This window comes from Varroa jacobsoni, unplaced genomic scaffold, assembly GCF_002532875.2.
Source record: "Varroa jacobsoni isolate VJ856 unplaced genomic scaffold, vjacob_1.0 scaffold_234, whole genome shotgun sequence".
Classification (NCBI taxonomy): Eukaryota; Metazoa; Arthropoda; class Arachnida; order Mesostigmata; family Varroidae; genus Varroa; species Varroa jacobsoni.
Genome location: NW_019213136.1, coordinates 208,458 through 233,839, shown reverse-complemented (window position 1 = coordinate 233,839; position 25,382 = coordinate 208,458). Strand labels below are relative to the sequence as shown.

Sequence of the window (25,382 nt, the reverse complement as noted above, 5' to 3'; positions counted from 1 at the left end):
TACCTAGGATATATTAACGCAACATAATTTCCCTTCTTTTTTTTCCGCTAACTAACAATTTACTGTTGCTATTAGCCAAACCTCTGACCGTTCGACTCGTCGAGGACAGGCAGGATAAAGGCTGGGGAGAAGGGCAATGTACAGGATCTTTAATGGGCTCCTTCGGCCTTTAGCGCCCTCTGGGTCGACATCCCTAGCGCCATTCGTTCCATACCCCTGGCTTATACTGTCAGTCCGGCTGGGAAGCAAGCTGAGTAGGCCGAAGAGGCCGCCGTTTGCAATTAAGAAGCGGTCACGTGCCACGTTGCTTGCGCCTACTGGAAGGTGCACCTGCGGATTGTGGCCGGCCAAACGGGTGGGCCTGCGCGTGGCCCGGTGGGATGTGGCGTAGCCGGAAAGACAGAGCAAGTCCAAGACTAGGATCGGCAAAGGAAAGTCTTCCCAGCGGTTATCCAGCCAGCGAGCGCGCAGTAGACTGAGGGCCAAGGAAAACCTAGCGAGGATCTTATCCTTGCCTAGTTCCGGTACTTCCGGCAACCCCCGGTTATTTCCCCCCGTCAAGTCCATGCAGCATGCTCAAAGACGGTCAGGCAAGTGAGTGAGCAGCCTAACGCTCCATGGACGCAGCACTTCCGGCGATAGCTAGTGCGGCTGCGACGACCACATATAGAAGCTTGTGTGTAACAGAGGCCTGCGTCGGCCGACAGATATATAGACCTAGCTTCTCTATAGAGAGCAACGGGAACTGGCGTTTGGGACTGGCAATACCTGAACGAACGAAATACCCAAAAGCTTGCTGGTTAGTCGCTGCCCCGCAGTCGCTGAGCTGCTGGCCACGTTTGCTTTTGCCGAAGAATGACAACGAGAAGCTGGAGCTTAGAGGGCGTTACTGGCGTAGTTAATAGTTACTATTTGGTGGCAAGCATGTGTCTATTTGGTTTTCAATAAAGGCTCCGCATATTGACAGTAATCGAAACTGCTCAGTAACAAAGCTATACAGAAACTCAAGACCCTGAAGGCTGGGTACAAGAAATATCTGCGCATAGTGCAGCTCCAAATGCGGAAGTCCGACCTGGCTTCAGCCAAATGCATCATGTCGGCGAGGTACAATTATGTTACTAAGCCACGTTCATCGATTTAAAAATAACCATTCGTTCCATACAGCTGGTAAATAAGGACATTTAGAACAAGATGACCTACGAAGTTGATAAAGCATTACGAGACAATGACGTGGCGAGTCACCTCATCCGGCAGTTGGCTCGCAAATTCAATACAAGGTTGTACCAATTTTATCTTAACCAAATTGTAGATCCTAAATTTTGTTGCACCTACCTTAAAGTAGAGATGTTGTTCAGTAGCGGCTTCATTGGCCTTATAGTATAATTCGAACTAATATGTAACTGTTGATACAGTAAACGAACTTTCATGAAGATAAGGTTAAATCGTATATGCAGATACTGTCAGACGAGACGCATGCTTATATAATATAGAGCTACTGAAACGTTGCAGTCTACCAAATTAGACACTGAATGACTACACAAGTTGCAGGGACAGCTGTTAACTTCATCGGCGAAATGACCTTGTTGGCCCAATATGTTTATGCTTCACAGCGTTTTACACGAATTCATAAATTTGTATGTTTTCAATATAACGTTTTAGCCACTAATCAATAAATAAAATTGTTCGATATTGTAAACTATGTTTAAGTCTGTTCTCGAAGAACTCGTCCGGCCGGTTTTTACGGTCCTCTTGATTGCCAAATACGTGACCACAAATTTCACTTATTAGTAATAGGAAAAAGTAATTGTTCGTTGACGTCAGCTCTGAAGTATATGGGAAGCGCAAAATCTCCAACTTAGGGCGGTCTCAACGACGATCATGTGTGGTTTGGCATTTTCGTGAAGGAGAATGATTTTGCCTTGTTTGTTAGGTCTTGTCTGCCAGAGAGCCAGTTGGCCATATACAGATCCTTGATAACTGTCCTATTTTTTTCGCACATTTTTCACTGTGTGAGATTTGTCCTGTCCTAGCAAACACACAAATCATGATCGTTTAAGAATGGACATCTGGCCTAACTCGGGCCATAGGCGGATTTCCTGGGGCTAGCCATTCCATTTTTTACCTCATGTGGATAGGGATGACGCCATTTCCCGTCATTCATAAACAATTTTCTATAGGAGTCCCATAGGTTTACTAAGGCTGACTATATTCATATGATAGCAGTTGGTCTTTGCGGCCACTGGTTTGCGAATCATCTATTTAAAACGAGTTTTTGGGTGCTTCTCTTATCGATAGCCATAGCGCCACGATGTATCTTAAAGTTTCGAAAATACCATTACTCGACTTCACAAGCTATTAAGTGCAACACATCGTACAAGTAGTCCAGGCCGCTTGAATATCTATTTGACTAGGGCAAAAAACGGAAGAAATAGTAAATATCAAAATGCACTTCTTTTTACCGCATTTTATATTTTTAAAAGCTCATATATTGGATACGAAATTCTGGTCGCTATACTCTGAGCTGATGGAGGCAAAGGGACGTTTTCAAGTTGTGCAAACAAACGGTAGTGAAATGAAGGCAACGAGAACATTTCAAATGCCTATTACCTGTGTTGCAGCCTATCAGTGGGATCGTCCTATTACTTTTTAAAGGTTTGTTTGAAAATTTCTATATTTTTTACATGCCCCACTTGTGCTTCTTGATTATAACGTTCTATAGCTTATCTTGTAAACTTTTTTTGGCCAGCCGCATTTTTGTGTTAAATTAAATGCACACTTATCAAGCTGCCTATAAAGGCTATATAAACTTAGAATTTTTTTTAGCACACCGAAAAGCTGTAACTCTTGCACACTTCATGTAAAGCCGTCAAGACAATAAACCGGAAGTATGAATGTTCTGTGCAAAGACGTATGATATTATACGGTAAAATAGAAAGGAAAATTATCTGTCACTCATTAATCATTCGAATAACTTCGTGTCTATGTTTCGTATTGAAAATGAAATAGTAATCGTTGTTAGATTTCGTTGGTAGAATAATATATTCAACGACACCAGAATATCAGAGGAACTAGGGCACGTATAGCATACGGATCCTGCAAGAAAATACAATTTAAAGTACCGTGTCTTAATTTGAAAATTCTGACCTAAATTGACTGGTATTATTTCTAACAAAACTTAAAATATTTATGATCTTCAAAGAACAACGATTCTAGCCACCGTTAAACTGAGGGACTCGGTACTTTTGAACGGCAAATGCTTCCCCTACCTGAGAGATTACGTGTGGCAGAATTATAATTAGCGTCGCCGTACTTCTGAAAGCGTTGTTGTGCTTGCGTCAGATGCGTCCTAGTTATTATTATTACTCAAATATTCAGTTATATTAGTATTGCTCGCTATCTTCCTTTACTGGCACACACGCACTAACTGAAAGTACAAACAGCTAGTTATGAGCGATCTAACAATAACATGATACTCGTGTTGGCAAGGCTTCAGTTGACATCCTTTCCGTAGCCTACTCGACGAGTACGATCGAGCATCGCATGCTTAATAGTTGAAAACCTAAATGTTTCGAATTTTACGTTCGCCATTGCCGTTAAGCAGTCGATCAGACGGCTCGCCCTTAGCGCAAAACGAAGTGTGTCTATGCCCGGATTCGAACCTACTACACCGCAGTCCCTAACGTTACCAGGCAAATACGTTAGCCATTAAACTACTAGAAAAACGATAGTCAAAATCGCTAGCATCTTGACGAGCAGCTTCGCCTTCCTTTATACGGATGATAAAGCAAATCACACGTTCCCTATTCCTTAGTGGTTTACATTGATAATGCTGGTGGGAGCACCGATTCTGATATCTACGTTGCTGACGATGACGCTGATATGATTGGCCTGTTGATCATAATAAACATGACGATGATTTTTTGGAGCTTTTAAATGGCAGTGTTATAGATAAAATGTACTTCAATCATTAACTTCGTTGGCGAACTCTTTTGCTACGTACTTGTCCCGAATATGTTGTGGATATTCCATCGCAGCAATCCAATTGAGAAGCCTTCCCTCAGTAGCGACCAGAAGACCGTCGCGATCTCCAGTGCAGCTACCACTTGTACGTTCGTGTGTGTTCGTTATCGTTTTTCTAACGAAACTGTGCTGATCGTAGAGCAGTGCTACTGCGACGACCAAGTGGCGACGGCGCCAATAGTAATCGCGCACCAAGTCCGTCTCTAGCTGTCCTTTCTGTCCTTTCGGCGAGGATTCTACGTATAAAAGCGATAGTCCTCCAGCATCATAACGAATCGCGCAGCAAGACTGATGGAAAAAGGAATCACTGGAACAATCACGGATATTTACGCACTACTCCATGCGGTACGGTGCGATGCCTATACTGAATGGGTCGTAGCTGCTTCCAGCATAGCAGTTGTAGAAGTATAGCTACAATGTTGCTGTAGTAGTTAAAGGCATGACGGAAAGTTTCGAAAGACGGATAATGTTAGCACTAGCTCGAATAACATAGCTACTCATACGATAAAACTACGAGAACTTTTTTGGTAACTTTATAGTAGCAGGCTCTTTTTGTTAACTAGCCATAAACTACGTTGATAATTTATGACAGAACGATACGGTATAGCAATCATGAGGTAGGTCAACGTATAGGATAGGTCATACATAGGTTATACATCATCACATCGTGTGCTAAAAGCACAAGTATTACTGCAATTGTCATTGCTGGCCGTAACCCGTGGCTGCGCAAGCATAAGAGCGGTTTAATATACCACAGTATAGGACACTATATGATACTGCTTTACGCATCATTACCGTTCCAATCAACGTATTCCCCTTGGTCGTTCGCCAGTTGCATACTAACCACAGGGGCCACTATTATGCCGTTCAGTTTTGCTGACTTGTTTATAACAACTGCTCAAAACAGCTGCACACGGTGGCGCCGTCTGGCGGCTGTCATTCGAGCCCTTCAAGGTAAACAACTCGAGGGCAACGATGGCGATATCGAAGCCGGGGGACTGCGGCGACAAGCAACCGACCGACGAGCGTTGGCCGCCCGCTCCATCGTTCATCCAATGCCTCTTGTCCGGTGGGCCGCTTGTTTGTTCTTTCGATGAGGGTAGCACGCTGTGGAAGTGCCTGTTGTGCTGGTGATGACGACTGCTAAGAGTGGCTTTAAGGGGAAGGTAAAAGAAAATGGGCTGTTGACGCTGCCCCCACCATCGCCGCCGATTGCCGTTCGTTCAGTTTCTTTGCCGACAAACACAACTACAGGCCGTCTGCATTACTCACATTAATGGCTAAAGGGGAAAGTTTTATCGGCCAGGGCCAAGAACTCCATCGCTATTCGCTCGCCATTTCTATCGTTCCTACGTGTCTTCGTAATCAGTGCGCTGGCGATGAGTCGGCGTGCTGTGCTCCGTTCGCCGCTGGCTCGACCGCCTTTGCTTACCGGTTGCTCGCGTTATGCAAAAAAGACACCGACGACCCGACAGAGCGTAGGCAGATAGTCGACAACTTGATATAGAAGCAGCAGCGATTGGGGGTGAGCTCGAAATAAGTGGTAGACGTCGGGCCGCGCTGGAATAAACGAGAGAACCGTCTGTTGACGGGAACGTCATCAATTGGCCGGCGGTCGCGCGGCTCGCGCACGTTTGGCCGCCTCACGCTCATCCGCATGTGTAAGTGAGCGGCTACGTATCTGGACAAATGGCTAAGACTCTCAGAGAGAGAGAAAGAGAGAGAGAAAGAAAGAAAGAAAAAGAAAGAAAGGAAGAGGAGAAGAAGACCTCTTTTTGTTGTTGTTGTTCCCGCCGTCGTTATTGCCCAATTGTGTTGTGTTTGCCGGCTACTACCGTTGTTGGTGTTGATGCCCGCAAATACGCCGGTGATGGCAGCGATTTTGCTGTTACGAAATCAAGCTTGTGGTAGCGCCAAGGGCCTGGGTTACGGGGGCAAACGCGACTCATGCCGCCAAGGAGAGCGCCAGACAGCTGAGAAGAAGTAAAATATTCGTTGTGTGGTGATATGGCAGGTATGGCCGTCAAACGGTGGGCCCACACATGGCGCACTGGCGCCTGACAATTATCAGAATGCGACACGGCGATAGGAAATGTAGTAGGCTAGTAAATAATCATTCTAATAACGTATGCCAACATTGAAAGCATTGTAATTATAAAACCAAAATAACTGTAATAAAATTAATGTGTCTCTTTAAATTATATAAAAAAATAGAACTAAAAAAAATTCTAATTAAAACTCTATTGCATAGCTCTTTATATGATACTCTCCTTGGTATAACAAATTTCGAGAGAAAAATATTTCTTGAGCGAACATTTAAGGGCAAGCAATGCATAAATTTATCCAGCTTCATTCACCCAAACCAGTTCCTTTTTTTAAGAAAGGATAACGTTCCTTTCATGCCATTATAGTCAATTTCTTTGGAATAGGTGTGTAGCTCGCAGTTGAGTCATCACACAATAGTCTACGACGGAAATTTAAGGAAAAACCGAGACCAAAGATACGTGCTAAACATAAACACCCATATCATGTCTGTGTGTAAATAAATGGTGCAGTATTCCTCACTTAAATGAACATGTTAAATATGATAGTCCGGAATGTTTCTGCTAGATGTATGGGCTCGAGGTAAAGATGAACATATAAGAAAAAGGTGTTACTCTTACTATAACTACACTTCGCACATTTCATATAGTAGATCAACGCACGAATGTATGCATGTATGTAATATACGTAGGACATCACGTTTTCGTAACGGCCTTCTCCTTCAGCGATGCCATCCAACAACAACGGCATTCCTCTGGCAAGCAATAAAATAGCGTTTATAGACAGCCAGGAGGTTGCAACGCGTGCATATCGTCTATGAGGCGCTGTTGTCGCGCACGCACGCACGTATATACATCTGCCACATACGGCTTTCACTTGATAGCAAAATGTAACTGCTTACTCCTTGTGTGGTTCAAGAGACTGCATGCATGCGAGTATGCATAAGCCGAGGAGGCCTGCAGTCGTGGTCCTGAGTTCGCCCAGCGTTGTTGGCATTCCACTTTTTGGCATAATTTTGAATTTGCGCAGGCATCCTCACTCACCGATGGTATGAAACGACAAGCAGGAAGGCTGGACAGTTGTCGCAAACCTTAAACGCACTGGCTTGCACCATCAAACTCATATGACAACATGTGCGCTCGTTCTCATCCAAGAGCGTATGTTGTTATTCTTTCTGCGGCAGCCCCGTCAATACGGGGTCTACGACGCTGCCGGTCCAGATTTGTTCCGTTTTTCCCACCTGTTGCCTTATTGTCTATTAACGTACTTCGCTATATATACATATCGTGAGTCCGAAGAGGCATTTGTAGGCCTGCCGAACGTTGAAGCCGACCTCGTATACTTGTGAACGGGCTACATTTACGGATGGTAGAAATACGTCTCTCCACACATGTATATTATAGCAATTTTAGTGCACGAAAAAAATTTTCTTTAACTCTAAATATCCTAACAAATTTAACTCTTTGAACCTGCGCTCTATCATATAACCGAGATTCCAAAAACATGTGTGTATAATCTTACCGAGGACAGACTAAACATTCCATAGGCGCAGGTCCCTGGACTTGTGGCTGGATACAACTATTTTCGTTTATGTCGACCGTTTTGTATGTGCCGCGTCGAACGACTCAGCAAATCTAGCGTTCTGTGTCTGGCGTCGCCAAACGGCAGTCGCGGCGGCAAGTTTTCGTTCGACCCGGCTTTTGGCGTGAACGCGCTTCCGCCGACCAAAGCAACTCCAGCAACAGCGGTCGCGAGATTTCGCTTTGGCAAAAGCTCCACCGCACTTCTACATGGGTTTGTGCCGAGTCCAATGACGGCGGCGGCGGCGGCGGCGGCGGGGCCAATTCCAGTCATGAGTGGCTGGCCCGTAGAGTGGTAGTGCATTTCACTGGTAAACCCCTTCCCTCCCTAACAGAACCTCCTGTTCTCTGCACGAGCTTGGCGCGCTGTCCGCTAAGTAGCCTTGTCCCTGCGTGGTCGCAGCCCATGGTTGGCCCCAGGGGTACGTGTCATTCGAGAGAGTGGCAACAACGCTCTGGTCGAGTGCGGCATTGCTGTATGAAGCGGGGTCGCCGCGAGCAGACAGAGCTTACTGACGCTGCTGCTGATGCTGTCGTCGCCGGCGGCTGTTGCAGGCGCATTGGCATATTTTCGCAAGAATGCGAAATTCGCCATTAACATTGCCGTGTGGATCATTACTTGGCGCCACTACGGCCTTCTCCTAGATGCTTGTCCTCCGGACTCCCAGCTAGCTAGCTATGCAAGATACAGCCAACCCGGTCGCTAGCTACCCTCCAGCATTTCGGGGGGCACTCGTCTTCTGCCTCCTATATTCCGGTACCTCCTCTTTTCGCCATATCTTCTATGGCAGCGGAGTCTCCGTTACACACTCGAACAGCTGTACCATAACATTGGCGTATGATCAGCGGCGGTAGTGAGGCAGTCAACCACCGTGAGCGACAGTCAAACGAATATGGAAAGAACGGACGGGGAACAGATAAACACCTCTCCGAAGAGAGAAAATCTGGAGACACACGGTTTGGGAGTGCTGTTGGAACTTGTACGTACGTCATTGTAGGTTCATTGCTTTCGACAGCAATGAAAAAGAGCTGGGAAAATGCAAGTGTGCCACGATAACATGCGCATGCATGGGGCTTTCGGCTCACAGCAGGGAGACGCTTCTCTACCGTTCATGCACCCATCCAATGTGTCTTCGGTAGCATTATGAAGGGAATATTTAGGGACAGGTTTTAGCCTCTTAGGAGAGAGATGTTGACGGTAGGGACTTCTGGCTAATAGAAAAAGGGCCGAAAATATGCACATATGGTAGAATAAATTATATGAGAAAAGCGACAGAGTGAATTGTCCTCGCGTAATGCACGAACGCAAATAGAAATGTATAAACACCTCCTTTCAGCCACACATGTTTAGCTAACTTCTATACGTTTTCAATTTAGGCGTTCCGACCCTAAACTCTCTTCAAAATGGGGTAGCTACAATAAATACCAGCCGGGCATATTTTTTTCTATTAATGGTATAATGTATACCTGGCATTGTAAAGAAACCCCTCCTGGAAAGACACACATCCTTCTAACTGCTTGAATTTGTTCTTTATTTCTATGGACTGTCCTTAATTATAGTGCGAGTTATGGAAGCTTCCATTATACATAAAAGATACTTATTAACACGATCGCATAGACTAGCAGTTATTAGTTTTAAACATACTTCTAGAGAGCGACAAAGGGTAGCTTGAAGCAGGCTAATGAAGTAAGAGTTATTTACAATTTATTCTCCTTATGCATGCATTACAAATCTGATGCGATAGGAAAAAATGCCAAGGCTTCAATTTCCCTTATTCATGAATGAAGTAACTGCACTTGGTGATGCGTTTAGTGACATTTCTCTTTTTTTTTTTTACATTGTTTTAAATTGAAAATTTACAATCTAACACATTGTTTCAGAGAACATTTTTCAACGATCTGTCATGTTACCGTAACCGAATACAAAGAACATGCCAAATAATATTTAGTAAATGTTGTTCATTGTTTATTATTATTATTTGTCAAGTGAGCTTGAAGCTTAGCGACGGCATATATCTTCTATCGATTATTTAGCGTCAAAGAAATAGAATTGTTCGACCGTTAATGACAACTAAAAATAAAGTGACGACTAAATATCAGTTATTGTTTTTCCTTAAAAAGTTCCATATTATGTTGGTATCGTTTATCATGTTGTTTTGCTGTGGCTCACGCCACGACTTCGTCGGCGTTTCGAGATCATGTATCATGTGTATTGGACGCCATCCAGACCATACGAGCACATATTGGTGTAGAAATCGCTTTATAATTTATTCGACGCACCAGCTGTTCACGGAACACGAGAGCTTCGGTTTTTCCGGGTGAGCGCAAGAAAGGGCGAGCACTGGTTCTTTTGGTGCTAGTCACACTTCACATAGCCTTACAGAGTCGCTCTCCACATAAAGGATTAGCTTTCATAGTCTTAGTAGTGAAAGGCCGTCATGACGCTGAAACGGCGGCGTTCAGTTATCTCAACGGTCCAGCTAATGGTTAGCCCACGAATGCCATCGGGTCCGTAGAGACCATTGGTGTATTCGGAATTAATGCTTATTGTTGTTATTATTATGACAATGGCAGTCGTGGTCACAAAGCAGATTGGGAGCCGAAGGGTCGAGGGTGAACGAGCGACTTCGCATCAAGCAAGCTGGGAGGATCTATTCTAGATAATGGCGCGCTGCCAGGTGGCGCCAGTGCCTTATTTATTGCCAGGGCTGACCAAATTTTCGGCAGGCAGCTCCGAGGAAAAGTCGGGTGGCGGTAACGCCTTGTGGCGTTGGCAACGGTGGTCGCGGTAACAGAAGTAGTCTATAAGCGTTAGCCACTTGCAGAAAGAGGGGCCCGGCGACGAAGGTGCAACTGAAGAGCTTGGCAAGCCGACAAGCGGCAGAAGCGGAACCAGCTGAAAGCTCAGCAAAAGCAACTAACTCTTCTCCCCACAGTCTCTTCCATTTGTCGACAAATGCTGTCCACCGACTGCTACTGAGAAAGACGAGAAGACACACAAACGCACAGTATAGAAAGGTAGCAGCCGCTAAGGCCCGCTTAGCTTCCTAAGTGTCCTACGTTCAGCGTACCCTTGCCAGGATCCCGACTGGCCGATTATGACCCCGCGTCCATAACTGTTTTCCTCGAGCAAACCAATATGAAAGAAACTCTATCGTTCGACGTCGTAGGGGGGTGGAAGCCAGTAGCAGAAGGGCGGACGCCACTCAACTAACAAATGGACATTGCCGGCTATGGACGATACTGTGAGGCTCATTGGGAGTGGCTTAACCGTCTGCCAAGCAAATAACGTCCCGCTTCTACTCTCGAGCTGAGGCTCGAGTTAACTGCACCTAAGCAGAAGCAGCAGTAATAGTCTGTTGGGTTTGTGCGTCTTGAAAGAGAAGTGGATTTGTGCTTTGTTAAAATAGTAGCTAGTTTCCCATGCTATGAAGGTAGCAAGCTGGATTTTGTGTGCACGATGTTTGCAAACGCTATTGCTTAATACAACACCGATAGGGATTGTCTGTCACCCTTCTTCTTCGCTAAACTAGCTGAGCCACGGTCCTATCTCGTGATTCATTATTATGCTTTATCGTATTTATCAGTGCCTGTATGTTTCTTAGACATTTCAGCATTTTTTTTTTTATCACCGTTTTGCATCTGTTAGATTTTACCTGAAGCCTAATGTTATGCACTCAAATGTCTTCGAGTTTGTGTTTTCGATATTACCTTGTCGGCTTATCGGATAACAGCAACGAATGAAGCTCAAAGCACAATACGGCGCTGTTGGGGAAACGATTAAGCTAGTCCAATAGTTAACGTATGCACGATTTTCGGTTAATCTGCTCTTTTTGATAAGGTCTGAGAAGTAACTTCAGAGCTGCTTGTCGAGCATTCGACCTCACTGGAATAGTCACATAATCTTAGCAATCTTAAATATCTTAGCAACAACTTTGATGCGTGACCTGAATAGTGGAAATAGAGTTTTCAGCGTGAAGCTAATTCTCTCTTTATTTGAAGGTTCTGGAAACTAGAATAATCGTACGTCTGATTGCTAGGCATCAACTCCAGGATCAGCGTCTCCGGTTGACAGTGAGGTTAACTCCACTAGGTAAGCACAAAAATATTTACTATGCTTTCTGGCTTCTGCATCGCCTGTGGCAGAAGTACCAGAAATCGATTTTTCCCTCACCTCTCTCGCGTTTATGCTTCGAAAAGCAACGTTATTTATAATTTTTGTTAAGACAGGCTTTTTCTCTAATAATTACCATCTAGCAAAATTCGATTAAAAAGCTGTAACTGAGTCTCTCGATTACCCGGTACAAAAATATATAAACAGTTGGTTATCAGCGATGACTCACTGAATATTGTGCAGTCGCTGTAGACAGTGAAAGGTAAATACGTTCGACGGCCGAATGTCGGACCTTATTAGTGTATTCACCGAGCAGATACAACGGCATCAAGCTGCTATTACTCGTTTTATCGAGACCAGAGGCGGCGTGTCTTCTGTAAATCGATCTTCGTTAGTATTCGCTTCGAAATCATCACTGATCTTTGAACCTGTGCCTGAAACAACACGACCAGGACTCGAAAGTCACCGCACGACTCAGTACATCAGATGGAGGTCAACTGCATTCTGCTCCATTTGCTGCAGATGATGCCTTAAAGGCCAATACCTATGGCCAGACAAACGCGACGCGTGCAAAGCGTAGTGCTACGTAATTCGCAATCGCTTCGCGCCTACGCTTTGTAGCACAGCTTAGCCCGGTCATTGCCGAGAAGGTGCTCTTAAATGTAGGCATTTTGGATCTTTCGATCAATTGACGGACTCTTTGTTTTCGCTGCAGATCAGATTCCAGTGTCTCATATGTTTCTGGGTTTAACACCTGACAGAGTGAAACCAACTTCTTCCACAATCTACTGTATAGGGCCACACAACAACTGCAGCAGCCGTGGATTCCTATAAGGAATATTAAAAAGACAACGTTCATACTGATCCTCGAACAAAACGCATATGTTAAGTGCTATTTTGAACAATTAGTAAAATCACAATAATTCTGCTAAACAGGAAACCTTAGCTGATTTCTATTGCCTCATCGAAAACGTGCATACGTCACCTTTTTTTTCCATTTATTTTTATGTTCCAACTAAGTTATCATGTCAACAAAATAAGCAGTTCTTATTCAGCTAAATCTAAAGCAGACTCATTTCATAGCCCTGTGTTTGAATACTTATCGGACCATCTGAAACTCTACGATAGCTTTAAAGTGTACCAAAAAAACAACGTCAGAGTAATAGTAGACTTGCGCACATCTAAAAGCATACTCCATAGTCGTTGAAGGCGAACTTCGGCGGCCATTTTCAGCTTCATCTAATAAGCTATTGGAACAGACCAGTTCGGAGTGTTACCCACTTCGTTGGTTGATTTCAACATTTCTGACAATCAGACCACACGCAACTCGCTGCGCCCTCGCTTGAATGATTAAAGCGCCTAATCAGCACATGGCAAATCGTGGGGTACGAGTCGTAGTAACGCTTTAGTATATACACATTACTGTTTCGTCTTTTATTTACGGTCATTTTTTTACCTTTTTTTTTTTTACTTTACAGGAATGCATTATAAATGAGAATATCTTGTAAATCTATAATGTTTGTTTATCAATATAAAGCGCAGAAGCTTAAAACTTAGCGGCAAAATACTTTGTCAAAAAACAAACAGGTTTCGGTTGTGTGTGTGAAAAATGAAAGTAGAGCATCAGCGAACATACATACTTTGTATTAAGGACTGAGTCAAGCATTGTCAAATGACGAACCCGGTTATGGATTAACGCTATGGGTTTATGTGTAAGTCTTTACTTGAGAATTACTGAATTAACCTCGTCGGGAAACGAGTTTGTCGCACGGGTCATAGTGGAAACAATTCAGAGCGAAACAAACTCACAGCAAATGGCTGATCTGCGTTTCGAACTAATAATGCACACCCGGTAAACGCTATTAACGCGCCCAAAGAAGTCAGCTGCGTTCCAAAAACGTTCTTACAGGTGTGGTTGCCGATTATAACGTAAAGACAAAACAGATCGCTTCGGTAGCTAGCTCAGACAAAAGGCAGATACAAGACGCAGAATACCATTACTAGTGCAGTAGGCGACTTGAGCACTTTTTTGAGCGCATAGGGATTTAATTATTAAGAATAGATAAGAATTCTCATTGAGGAAAAAGAGAAATTAATGAAAAGTCACCTGTATGAAATGTACACAAATTTCTATAGCATAGCATTAGGATATTTAACATGATAAGGATTTTTTAATTTTTGTACACTGATCGATTAGTTATCTTGTGGGTCGAAATTACAGAGCGTTATGAAAATGAACTGGTTTAATTTTTTGTTGAAGCTTGAGAATAAAGGGCGTAATACAAATATATTTGTTTAAATAGGTTTTTCTACTAAATTTGATAGAGCTATAAAATGCTCTGTGAAATCAATGCGAAATTAATCGTCAAATGCTACTTTCGCTGAGCAGTCACGGTAAGTTTGAGGCCACTCGTGATTCACTCATATATTTAATTTGAAACAGATTGTAGGCTTTTAATAAGAGAGAAAGCTCAGTTTTATTTAAATATGTTTTACTATTAAAAAAAATAGTCAAAAATGATTTTTTCTTTGCAAAATTATCGGCCATCGGATGAAATCGTAAGTATATTCTAGTTCAAACACAAGCATTTCTAATCGTCATTTTTAAAAATTATAGATTATTTTCTGTTTTTTATCTTATAGAGCAATTCTTACATTTTTCATTAAGCAATGCTTGAACCCAGAGACCCAGAAGTTTATCTAGGGAAAGTGAAAATCGTGGCTGTGATACTAGTGAAAGAAACTCGAATAAAATCAATAAAAAAATCCTGCAAATGACGTATATTAACATTATTTGTGCTATATTATTAGTGGATTTTGCTAAGGCACCCGTTGTACATGGCCATGAGTATGAAATGAGTAACCGCATCTACAAATCATAGGAAACATATTATCAAGGAAGGCGTAAGGCAACGTATCCGCAGCGAAGTATTATACAATAGACTATAAACTCACTCTAAACCTAGGATCAACAGATTTGATTACATTCAAAAATAACTCTAATTCCTTATTTCCGGGCATGAAGAATAGGCATACTGCTTCTTGCTGTTACCTGATAAGCCTGCATAACAAAGTGAATAAAGCAAGACAAAAACATTAATACCTTAATTGAGAAATGTTAACATTTTATTGGTCTATACTGAAGAGTGGAATAAATAAACTCTGCCAAATACTGACTAGATAAAGATCTAACCACGTTGTTGTGTCATAATAAACTTTTAGATAACATTGTCAAATGTGGCAATGAGTTTCTACTTGTGTTGTATAAATATGGCACAAATAATGACAGCACAAAAAGTAGGAACTAATCTTAACCCACAAGACTCTTCCAAAGTAAATCTTATTCCTATCCTTTGTGTCAAAACAAAAAGAATCTCTCGTATTTATTGTCTAAACTATGCGCGTTCCGAGTAGCGGAAATCTTTGATCTCGTTATAGTTCCATTCCACATTTTCAGATCCATTTCCACGCGTCCAAGTATCCACCATGTGAACTTGAATAAACTTTTTGTTTTTTTTTTTCAATCAGCGTCACTTTAGCCAAAATCACAATTTTACTAAAACCAATAAAAGATTATCTATGCACAAGGCACAATATGTATTCGGGTTGCCAGAAGCATCAAGGTTATCAGCAAAGCAAATACCTTTTACCTTGATTAAGGCAGGGCGTTGTTTTTCATCCGTACACGATACAATTTGTTTAGCAGCTGACCGATGGTGTTTCCTAAGTTGTGTCTGGCTGACCAAGGTTTCTTTCTAAGCTACTCGTTAAAAGGCAAGCCAGCAACCGTAGCCTACCTGTACCTGCAGGCATGGAGAACTATACATATATATACCAAAGGAAGATATACTATTTTTTTTTACCTGTTTTTGTCTATTCTTCATTCAGAAAATGTTTCTAATAGTACGTTTTGTGTCTGTCAACTGTAACGTGCGTGGGAAGTTCGTAGTTACACTCAGTGGTAATAATTAGGCCGTCTATACAACAAAAAAAATCGGTATGTATGACAGAAGAGGTCTACGCGCGGGTGAGCTTGATTGGGTAGTTTTCTGTGATGAGGTGGTTGTCCTCGAAGACGATCACAACGTTGACCTCGAACTCGATCTTAAAGTTGGACGTCACTAGCGTGGGACAGGTGAAAAGTCTAGGAAAAACCATATGCAGAGGAAGATTGACCCCACGACACACATCACCTTCACCAATTTGGACATTCTGAATTTCCGTAGCTAAAAACAGTGAATCACACGCAGACAAAACGGGCAAAAACGACACTTGAACTATAGACCATGAACATTTAATAGGGCTTTTGGTAATGGAGAAAGCAAAATTTTACATGCAGAATAACAGCTGTCCTCAATATAAGAAGAAGCCCAATATAGATCTTACGGTCCGCTACCTATCGTATAGCTTCCGTGTTACCATGAAATAACGGTATTCGTCAAGCTTGAATATTGCCGCTGCAATGGACTCCAGACACAGTTCCTAACCTAGAAAATAATGGGGCATTCAAAGCCACGCAACTCTAACCAGCCATGATTAGCCAATTTGATAATAATAGGAAAGTAGATGTTGCTTACCATCACGTGAGTAGCCCTCTGCACATCCGCAGGTTTCAACGCGGATCAGCTGCAGCTCGATGGATCGGATCTTGGTATCGCAGTGTTCTACGCAAATCTGCAAAGATGAGATTATATCGAAATGTTGATATGGATTGTTATAGCGATAAATTAATAAGTGCTGCCAATTTCTAAATGATCCCATTGTCCATTAGAGCTCTTCCTTGTTACACTTATTTATTACCACACAAGAGTTTATCACAACATAGATCATTAATTATTTTTGTATATTCACGGGGTGGGTGTCGACGGGTGTACGCGATGGATAACGCGTGTGACTACATATGAGAAGATTTCAGGTTTTAATCCTGGGAAACTCGCATTTTAACCCAGTTATATTCGTAGATAACTATTACATACGTATTTAGCAATGTGACAAACGTATTTTGAATACTACTTTGGCTAAAAAGCGCAATTACTAAAGCGGCTCAAAGTGTCCTTCCATATAAGCAGTAAAATGAAACGGTCCAGAGTTATGCACTAACTTGTATTGCGAGTTACAAAACTGAGCCAACTCTGCAACGATGTTATTTTTAGCATATGCAAAAACACCCACATAACGACCCACAAATAATATTAAGTGTGACATTACCGTGGGTCCGTGGCGCAATGGATAACGCGTCTGACTACGGATCAGAAGATTCCAGGTTCGAATCCTGGCGGACTCGATTTGTTTTTCACACTCTGGGTCAATTTATGTTAAACCCGATGAGCGCTTTGTTAAATTTTATATTTATTGTATGTGCCATATGTTGTCGCTCCAATTATCTAGCGTGATCAGAAAAAAGTATTTTAATGAACAGTGTGAAAAAATAAGGCTTGGTGGTTACTCAGAGTATTTTACATTGAACAATATAGCGTTGTTCGATTCGATTTTTCTTTTGTACCATGTGCGTAGTGCACCATTGAAGGAAAGCTCCTTTTCAAGGGATTTTTTTTATTATATTGTTTTCACTCCACTGCATTGTCCGTAATTAAATAACAGTCACCAAAAATCAGTAATCTCTAGTGTATTAGTCATAACCCGCAACACACGAACATGTATCATTTTAGCGCTAATAATACGTTTAATTCAGCTAAAAATGGTATTTTACATTCAACAACAGGTTACGACTTCTACAAGGCATTAAAATTGCTTCCTTGGAATATGAGATGATTCTAAACATCTTATTAGATTTATTAGACCGAGGTTCCATTTTGTGATATGAATTGAATAGTCGGACTATTGAATTCGCCTATTTAACTATGCGTATTAGTACATTACATATGTATTAACGAACTGAGGTGAATTTAGTTAAATACATGTCATACGAAAGCGATTTTATCGTAATTAAATACAACAAATGTCAAATGATGTGATAAGTCTGTCTTCACTCACTTAAGATTATCCGTTGTAAGAATATTGCGCACTGGCAGAACGACACCCTCAATAATCAATTTTAAAAGGAAATATTGTTCAAATATAATTACCGTTAGATAACGTCTATTGTACAGCTAGCCACAGTTATTTTTATGCGTGTATCGAATGGGTGCTTTAACCGAATCCGTATACGTTACATGCTCAGGAGTTAGCATATCGGCCCACTTACATCCTGTACCTCTCGAACAATGACCTCTGTTTATACGAACACTGTACAATTTAGTTAGTGAATGTTCATATAACAAACATGTGTAGAACCATAAACTCCCGTGGGTCCGTGGCGCAACGGATAACGCGTCTGACTACGGATCAGAAGATTCCAGGTTCGAATCCTGGCGGACTCGATTTCTTTTTCACACTGTCGGTCAACCTATGTTAAACACGATATGTTCCCGTTATTGTTAACCCTGTGAAAATTCGGAGGTGACCGTGTGATATAAGACGTACGATCTCACAGGAGCACCAAAGGGATCTATCTGTACCACCCATCTAGTCTACACTTTTTTTTTTTAGGTATCCCATATTCATTAAAAAATTTGCACTGGAAATAATGTTTAATATTATTACTGGTTCTTTTAATAATGCATTACCTGTATAATCATGTTACAACTGGTAGCTTATGTATACTTTCCTTTTACCCGAATATTACTAATTATCGTTAAACTTCAAAACGGCACGTGTAGACTATGCATGAACAATACTCTATGCGTAACCTAATATCTACAGCTACTTTAATATTTCTATAACAAACCGTAAAATATTAAAACTGCTTAACAAAAAGAAAGTATCCAACATGGGGCTCGAACCTGTAACCGTAATATTAAAGGTCTACCAAGTGACCTCACCACCCATTCTTTCACTCCGCCGCGATTTTTCATTTGACTTTTTTTTCACTTCATTTTTTCACCCTATCTCCCTTTTACCTTTGAATCTAAAGAAAGTTTGCTGAGGTTCTCGTAATAGCTTTGTAGTGGGCAACATATTTGTCTGCTAATTTAAGGCACATATTTTGTATATGGCATAGACAGACTCCGTTTCGCGCTGGAACTCAGTTGTTTAATGGAACGCCTAACAATGATACCGGACGTAAAACTTTAGACATAGAGGCCTTTCGTAGTTAGCCCATAGTTGGGACATTGATAATTTAAGAGCAATGCAACAGGAAGCAGTGCCATTATATAAGTCTTTATGACACACTGCCACAAAAATGTTTGCCGAAGTTTTTCGGTACTTTTTCAACATATTCTTTTGTTTTTGGTAGTGAAGGTCTCTCAGAGAAGAACAGTATAGAAGTGCAAATGAAATAAGTGATTAGCACAAATAAATATATATACGCATGATTCTTTTATAACGAAACACCTAAATATTGTCTTTGTCAAAACATTGACCAATAGAAGCGTGAATTTGACTACACAAGCAATATAACATTTGATATCCAATTGAGAGGTGACGCATTCAAATTTTGTGTAGCGAATACAGGAAGCAATATCTTCAATACTACGTCATCTAGTGCGCCATCATTAAGACTATATGTTATTACGTTTAACAAGCTCTGATGAAAGATAAACCTTGTAATCTACAGAACTAAACGACTATTCCAATATTACGTTTAACACTCATATGCTTAGTTTCACGTGATGCATTTGAACGAAGTTTGACAGAACTGCAGGGTTGAAAAGAAAATACACAATTCACTATCTTGTTAAATTATTACTGAATCACCATGCTCCCCTATATTGTAAAATAGTTCCCCCTTTAATAAATAATTCCATTTTACTGATGATGAGGTTGACTCACGAGTTATCAATAAATATCTTATTTAGAAAATGGTATATGTCATCTTATTTCCGAAATTGTCGTTTTGCAGAATGCACATAGATCCAAAGATATTTACCGGCCAAAAAAAATTGTGCCGTAAAATTTATGCGCCCAACGTGGGGCTCGAACCCACGACCCTGAGATTAAGAGTCTCATGCTCTACCGACTGAGCTAGCCGGGCACGCTCAGCGTAGGTAGGTGGTAGCGGTCATCCTATTAAAGTTATAGTATCAAAACTATACTAAAAAGATACTATTTGATTATAAAGCTCAAAACTGGCTTTGAAGTGCAGAACACTAAGACAATTGGCGCCCTCTATACTATACTGATAAAACCAATCCGACACCAACAGCCTCGTTACTCTAAAAGATTCAAACTCCTGATGTTGAGTTATTTCAGATGTATACTTTAAAATGCTAAAAATATAGTAGTGTTTTCCAGCATATTTAGAGATATTATAAGTCTGATTAACTATTAAAGCCGAAAATCAAATAGTCAGTATATACATTGATTGAGTTCGAATTGAAGCTATGAAACATTTCTACGTTACGCATGTCTCGCATATTGAATCGCTACCGTAACCACTGCAAAATTATTACACCAAATTATTACTGTTGTCAGAATAGGCATTGCGCATAGATTACAGCTGAGTATACTGCATTTTATGACTATACTATTATACAAAATACAAATGTTGCCTAAGGTGACAGAAAGATTATCGTAATTTTGTGACAGGTAAGTTCAAAAAGATTCCCCCAACCAGTGATAATTTGCACGCCAAAGTAATTTACTAGATATTATGATTATTATAGTTTGTCGTGACGTTCTGTACATGCCTTTGTACATGTTTTAGTAGGTGATTGTGTAAACGCGATCGATATACCGTTACCATAGGATCGATACGATTGGATCTTGTATCCAAAACATCTAGCTGTCTCGAAAATACCTGATTTCTTATAAAAAAAATTTTACGCTATTTCTGGACACCTAAATCCTTTGGAAATACATTCGCCTTACCTTAGCTCTTATTTTATTATTATAATTATTATCTTATTATTAAAATAGATCCAATTATGGTATCTGAAATAATCGAATTTGACATTTAACGAGTGAAACGAGCTTCCAATAATAGCTCAGTTAAATAGCTGACAAGTGATGTGCGAAATCGGTCGTCTATTTTGGTGCCATAATGATGCCTTCGTACATGTTTCGAGTTCTACGTGCGGCATTGCCTTGAAGCATTTTGGCCATAAAAGTCCTGTGACATAAAAGTTATATGTATTACAGAGAAAATTAGGTGTAATGTCAGAGCAATTTATAGTTTGCTATAACCCACTTGATCTCGAGGATATCTCGTCTCTTGCACTTTAGCCCGACATCGTGTTTAGCCCTGCTAGTATGATACACAGTAGATAAAAAAGAGACATTTTAATAAGGACATTAATTTAAATTAATTATTATTAATTAATTTAAATAAAATAATTTTTGTTTTAAATTCGAAATTTCTGTACATGAGTTTTATTTTTTGCCACTTCTTCTTTTCAAGTTCTTGAACGTTTAGTATATGGGTTCTGTAATGAAAATTGGTAATTTAAATGAACTTCTCTGTGCAGTTTTACAATATAAAGCATCACTAAGTCAATTCTTCCCGCTATAAACCAGCGTTACGACCCACATAGTGGGCGCTTCGCGTGCGGTTATGGAGAGAAAAGATATTTAGACAAAAGCCTTATGTTGTAATTATTCCTATACAAGGCGCAGAAGACGTACGTAATGTTTTGTATTTCTCATGTATATATAATAGGCCAATCACGTTTACGGCTCATTCTTTACATGACCTATACTTCAATTTGTCGTTTGTTGCATCAGTTTTATGCAAAGCTATGTACCATTAATTTTGTTTTCTTTTCTATTTTGAGAGGTCGACTTATACACGAACATTGCTGGAAAAGGAGTTTTGTGCTTTTTTGAAATCTGCGGTATTCTTAGTGTACAATGAAAATAAGTATAAATATAACCCCGTATAAATATATCCGGGCACCAGAGTTTCAAAGTGCAGCGTAAAATTGGGGTCTAACAAAGAAGCAAATTTGAACTTACGACTCCGGTTAGAGGATGGGTAATTCTGCACTGTGTTGAGTCGATTCGACCATGGATCGAGAACGAGGGAACTTTGGAACGGTCGAAGACGTTCTGTAGACTTTCAGGCGAGATGTTAATATTTACCGGTCGATTGTTAGCCCTTTCTGCTGACTCCTAAATCGAAACGCGTTGCAAACGCATAAACCGTTGGCACGTAATAATCACTATACAATTTTAAGAAAAAAATTGTTTTATAAGATGACACATTTAATCACATCTGCATTGCCTAGAAGAACATAGTACGCAGGTATTTTTTATGGGAGAAACCAAAGTATTAAGATCATTCTGTAGGATGTATCAGCTAAATCTAGAAAAAGAAGCCAATATTTAATCAGTCTTAACGTAATTAAACCATGATAATTCTAGCTTTCTTTATTACTTCAGCAGAAATATTTAAAAAAAAAAGTATTCTATTTAATATAGCTACGATCCGCATTGTAAAAACTTCAACTCCTGCCCACAATCATGTGTCTTTCACAAACATTTTATATCTAAAATTGGGAAGGATTTTATTATAGCTATGGTGAACGACGCGCTAATGGCATGAAAACCTCTTAGAGCCTGGCTCATATACGCCCTAGCTAATATATTTACTTGATAGATTGAGATGTTAGTTGTGAATGTTAATTGCGAAAAGGTAAAACGAAAGTAACGATTTAATAATATTTGTTGTTCGCAAACAAAGCAGCGAATTGTTTTTATAAACGTTGCGGGACCCTATGAACGCTTTGTTAGACCCAACTGAATTTTAATTTTTTTTTTGGCCTATTTCGTATTAAAGAAATCCACCGTGGCGCAAAGAAGGCAAATCTATAATTTTGTTATCGAGCAAAGTAATCTCTGTCCCAGTAAAAGGAAAAGCGCTGAAAACTATTAAACAATGGCACGTTGTAGTATATTCTAACATTTTTTGTGAATCTATGTAGTTTGTTCACCTCGCACCTTAAAGATGCGACAGATCTGTGGATAAATTCAGTGAGTTATGAAATTCATCGCCGAAAACTAACCAGCTTGTATTCGAGCATAAGCTCTTGGGAACGCATGATGGTTTTTGAGTAGAGTTTACTCCGACGTAGCTCCGCTTTGATGAAATACTGAATATTGATAAACACTCCGTGATAGGTCTCAAATAGCGGCCGATTGGCCTTTAATGACCGAAGAGGAAATTCAAAGGGGAACCGGTTACATCCTGCTGGCAGCTGGAACCAGAAGCCATCCAAACACCGAAATAAACCATACATAAAAGAGGTTTTTTTCGTTAGTTTGAAGCTCAGTTTGGCTTGGATGATGGCGAGGAAATGTTAGAATAATCTAAAGCTACTGATCTACCAAACAACAATCCATTACATGAATGTTACTTGTTTTTGCCTCTTCAAACTGCCATTGCATTAAACATTAATAATACAAATATATACTTCTGTATTTATTTTGTTATTGAAAATAACATCGCTTTCAATTAAGCATTAGAATATCTAAATCAAAACTATCGCCATTAGTATTTCCATGATGATTGCCGATATACTTTTCCAGGCTTGAGAACGTCGATCGTACAAAACGATAGAGGGATGGGCCTCACTGACGACACCAGAGCTTCAAGGAGTCCAACACTTTTTGGCGATAATTCCATCTTGACGACACCTTCGACTGTGATCACCAGACCATCGTGTTTAACTTCGCTGTTACTGTCTACAACAATGAGACCGCTCACCGTCTCCTAACAGCCATAGAGATCAGAAAAGATATACATCTATCAACTGAAAAGAAGCTAGATATAATATATGGATATGTTTTTACAGTGAGCATAAAAAGGGCTCAATGATATCGATTTATATTATCTGATCCATATTGTATAGACTCCTAGAAAAACGATGTATTATTAGTAATTTTGTAAAAAACGATATACCACTTCATACCAATAGGAGCACATTTAACATTGTTCTTCTATCTGCTCATTTAAAAATTTCGCATAGTGATATGATGCTGGTCTAATTTTGCTTTATGTTTTATGTAATTTACCGTGCTTTGCCCTAATAAAAGTGACGCATTTGTTTGAAACAAGAAAGTGTTCGAAATAGAAATAAACGACTATGGAGATAATCCAATAAGCTGTAATTTTAATCCACTACATGCTTAATATGTGCATGACTATTTAATGAACCTATTTATGTACCTTTTATACTCTTAGTAAATTGCTTTTAGAGAAAGGAATAAAGCAAACGAGCACAGCTTTTTACAGAATATTTTTTTAGTTTAAAAATCATTCAGTTATTGTCCGGTGATAAAGAACACACTGATCAAAGAGCACAATGAAAGAAAAAGACGTCAAATAATTTGTTTACTTGTTCGATAGGAGCTGACACAGCATTTTGTTTAAGCTCGTACAAATCATAACTACTATCATTGAGCGCTAAGAAAATTGCCCTTACGATTGATTTAATTGAGTGCCTTTAGACACCAGCACGTAAGCATAAGCTATTAATCGCGTAGAGATCAACTTATTGGCAGTCGTCGTGGTGGCTTTATAAGAGTATTCTAACACCCATAATTATCTGAAAAGCAAATTCTAGTTTAAATGACAAATGTGTAGCTTATAGACTGTCCAGGCAATGAACTCTCGTTCTTCTTTGCCTTTCATTTTGTACAACAGTAAAGTTTCTAAGTTTCGGAAGTGTTTTTACAGATTGTCCTGTACCAATTGGATTTGTGCAGTTAACTACAAACCACTTTCAAGAACAGTCCAATAGGAGACCTATTTTCATTGAAAATCGACGGTGTCACGATCAATTGTGCATACGATCGCGGCTACCAAAAAAAAACTTACATCCTCGAAGTATGTTTTATTGGCCCTTTTTAGCCGGATATCCAGTAAAGTCATTACGAACTTAACAAATTCCTCGATTAAACGATATCTGTTATGAGTGAAATACTCTCACGTGCTTAAAACAAAACACTAAAAACAAAGAATTTCATTACAACAAACTGTCAACACTCTGGTGGGAACTTGAAAAGCGTTAACACCACTCGCAGCTGTTAACCAAAGTGACAGGGTTTCGAAACACATGAATAACCTAGGCCGTGTGTAGCATTTGCGGTTCCGTTGTTTACGAGCGGTGCTCTTAATGAAAGATGAAGCGGAACACGGCTGTCCAATTCTGTTTGAGTGGGCATGCAAGTCCGCTCCTGTGTGCAAATGGCTGTGATCTTCGATTTTTGATTCTTCGCGATTGTAAAATCGATCGATGTGAGGTAGCGACACGCGGCACTAATGGCTGACCCCGGAGTAGACGAAAATCGTGTTACAACTTTTGTTCAAGGTGTAGGAGTATAAGAAAGACGTATAGCACGCTGTATCTAATAATATAAGGGAAGTTAAAAATTTTTTTTTGTGAATGTGATATTATAGAGATTCTTCACTAAGTATACATTTGGAGCGATTATTTGAAATGTTTAAAACCCTTATAGTGGGCATATTGCGACAAGTTTCTCCAGTTGCACTGGTGCTGGGTTCTCTGTTATTGACAAAAGGGCAAAAAGCCCTGAAATGGACATTAAATGAATGATCTTGTATCGGATCAATGTCAACCTTTTTACCGGTGACGAAAGTTGTAATCGGGAAGTGAGAGAAGGTT

At 40.4% G+C, this 25,382-nt stretch overlaps 1 protein-coding gene and 2 non-coding genes across 5 annotated transcripts; 1 reads left to right on the top strand and 2 right to left on the bottom strand.

Moving 5' to 3' along the window:
• Positions 1–14,853: 14,853 nt before the first annotated feature.
• On the bottom strand, positions 14,854–24,813 carry LOC111273908 (vacuolar protein sorting-associated protein 26C). Of its 3 annotated transcripts, XM_022855943.2 has the most exons (7): positions 24,575–24,810; positions 24,180–24,302; positions 23,276–23,467; positions 22,761–22,952; positions 21,712–21,867; positions 16,335–16,431; positions 14,854–15,983 (listed from the first exon to the last, which is right to left on the bottom strand). In XM_022855943.2, the coding sequence occupies exons 3-7, from the start codon at positions 23,378–23,380 to the stop codon at positions 15,775–15,777; spliced, it is 759 nt and encodes a 252-aa protein (XP_022711678.1). In that variant the 5' UTR covers positions 23,381–23,467; positions 24,180–24,302; positions 24,575–24,810; the 3' UTR covers positions 14,854–15,774. The 3 variants fall into 3 exon arrangements, with proteins under 3 accessions (XP_022711678.1, XP_022711677.1, XP_086829787.1); XM_022855942.2 differs by lacking the exon at positions 24,180–24,302; XM_086973661.1 differs by lacking the exons at positions 14,854–15,983; positions 16,335–16,431; positions 24,180–24,302 and adding an exon at positions 17,154–18,163 and having other exon boundaries at positions 24,575–24,813.
• Positions 16,969–17,041, top strand: TRNAR-ACG (transfer RNA arginine (anticodon ACG)). The gene has a single exon. It is a non-coding gene; the product is annotated as a tRNA-Arg (tRNA).
• TRNAK-CUU (transfer RNA lysine (anticodon CUU)) lies at positions 19,720–19,792 on the bottom strand. The gene has a single exon. It is a non-coding gene; the product is annotated as a tRNA-Lys (tRNA).
• Positions 24,814–25,382: the final 569 nt, after the last annotated feature.

Bases quoted from the DNA above. Each gene is read 5' to 3' on its own strand.
- LOC111273908 (XM_022855942.2), bottom strand. From the start codon at position 24,628: ATGACTTTACTGGATATCCGGCTAAAAAGGGCCAATAAAACATACTTC. The intron at 22,953-23,275 runs GTATATCGGCAA...TTCTGGTTCCAG, and splicing joins ACGTTCTCAAGCCTGGAAAA to CTGCCAGCAGGATGTAACCG. The intron at 16,432-21,711 runs GTAAGTTCAAAT...TCATCTTTGCAG, and splicing joins CCCATCCTCTAACCGGAGTC to ATTTGCGTAGAACACTGCGA.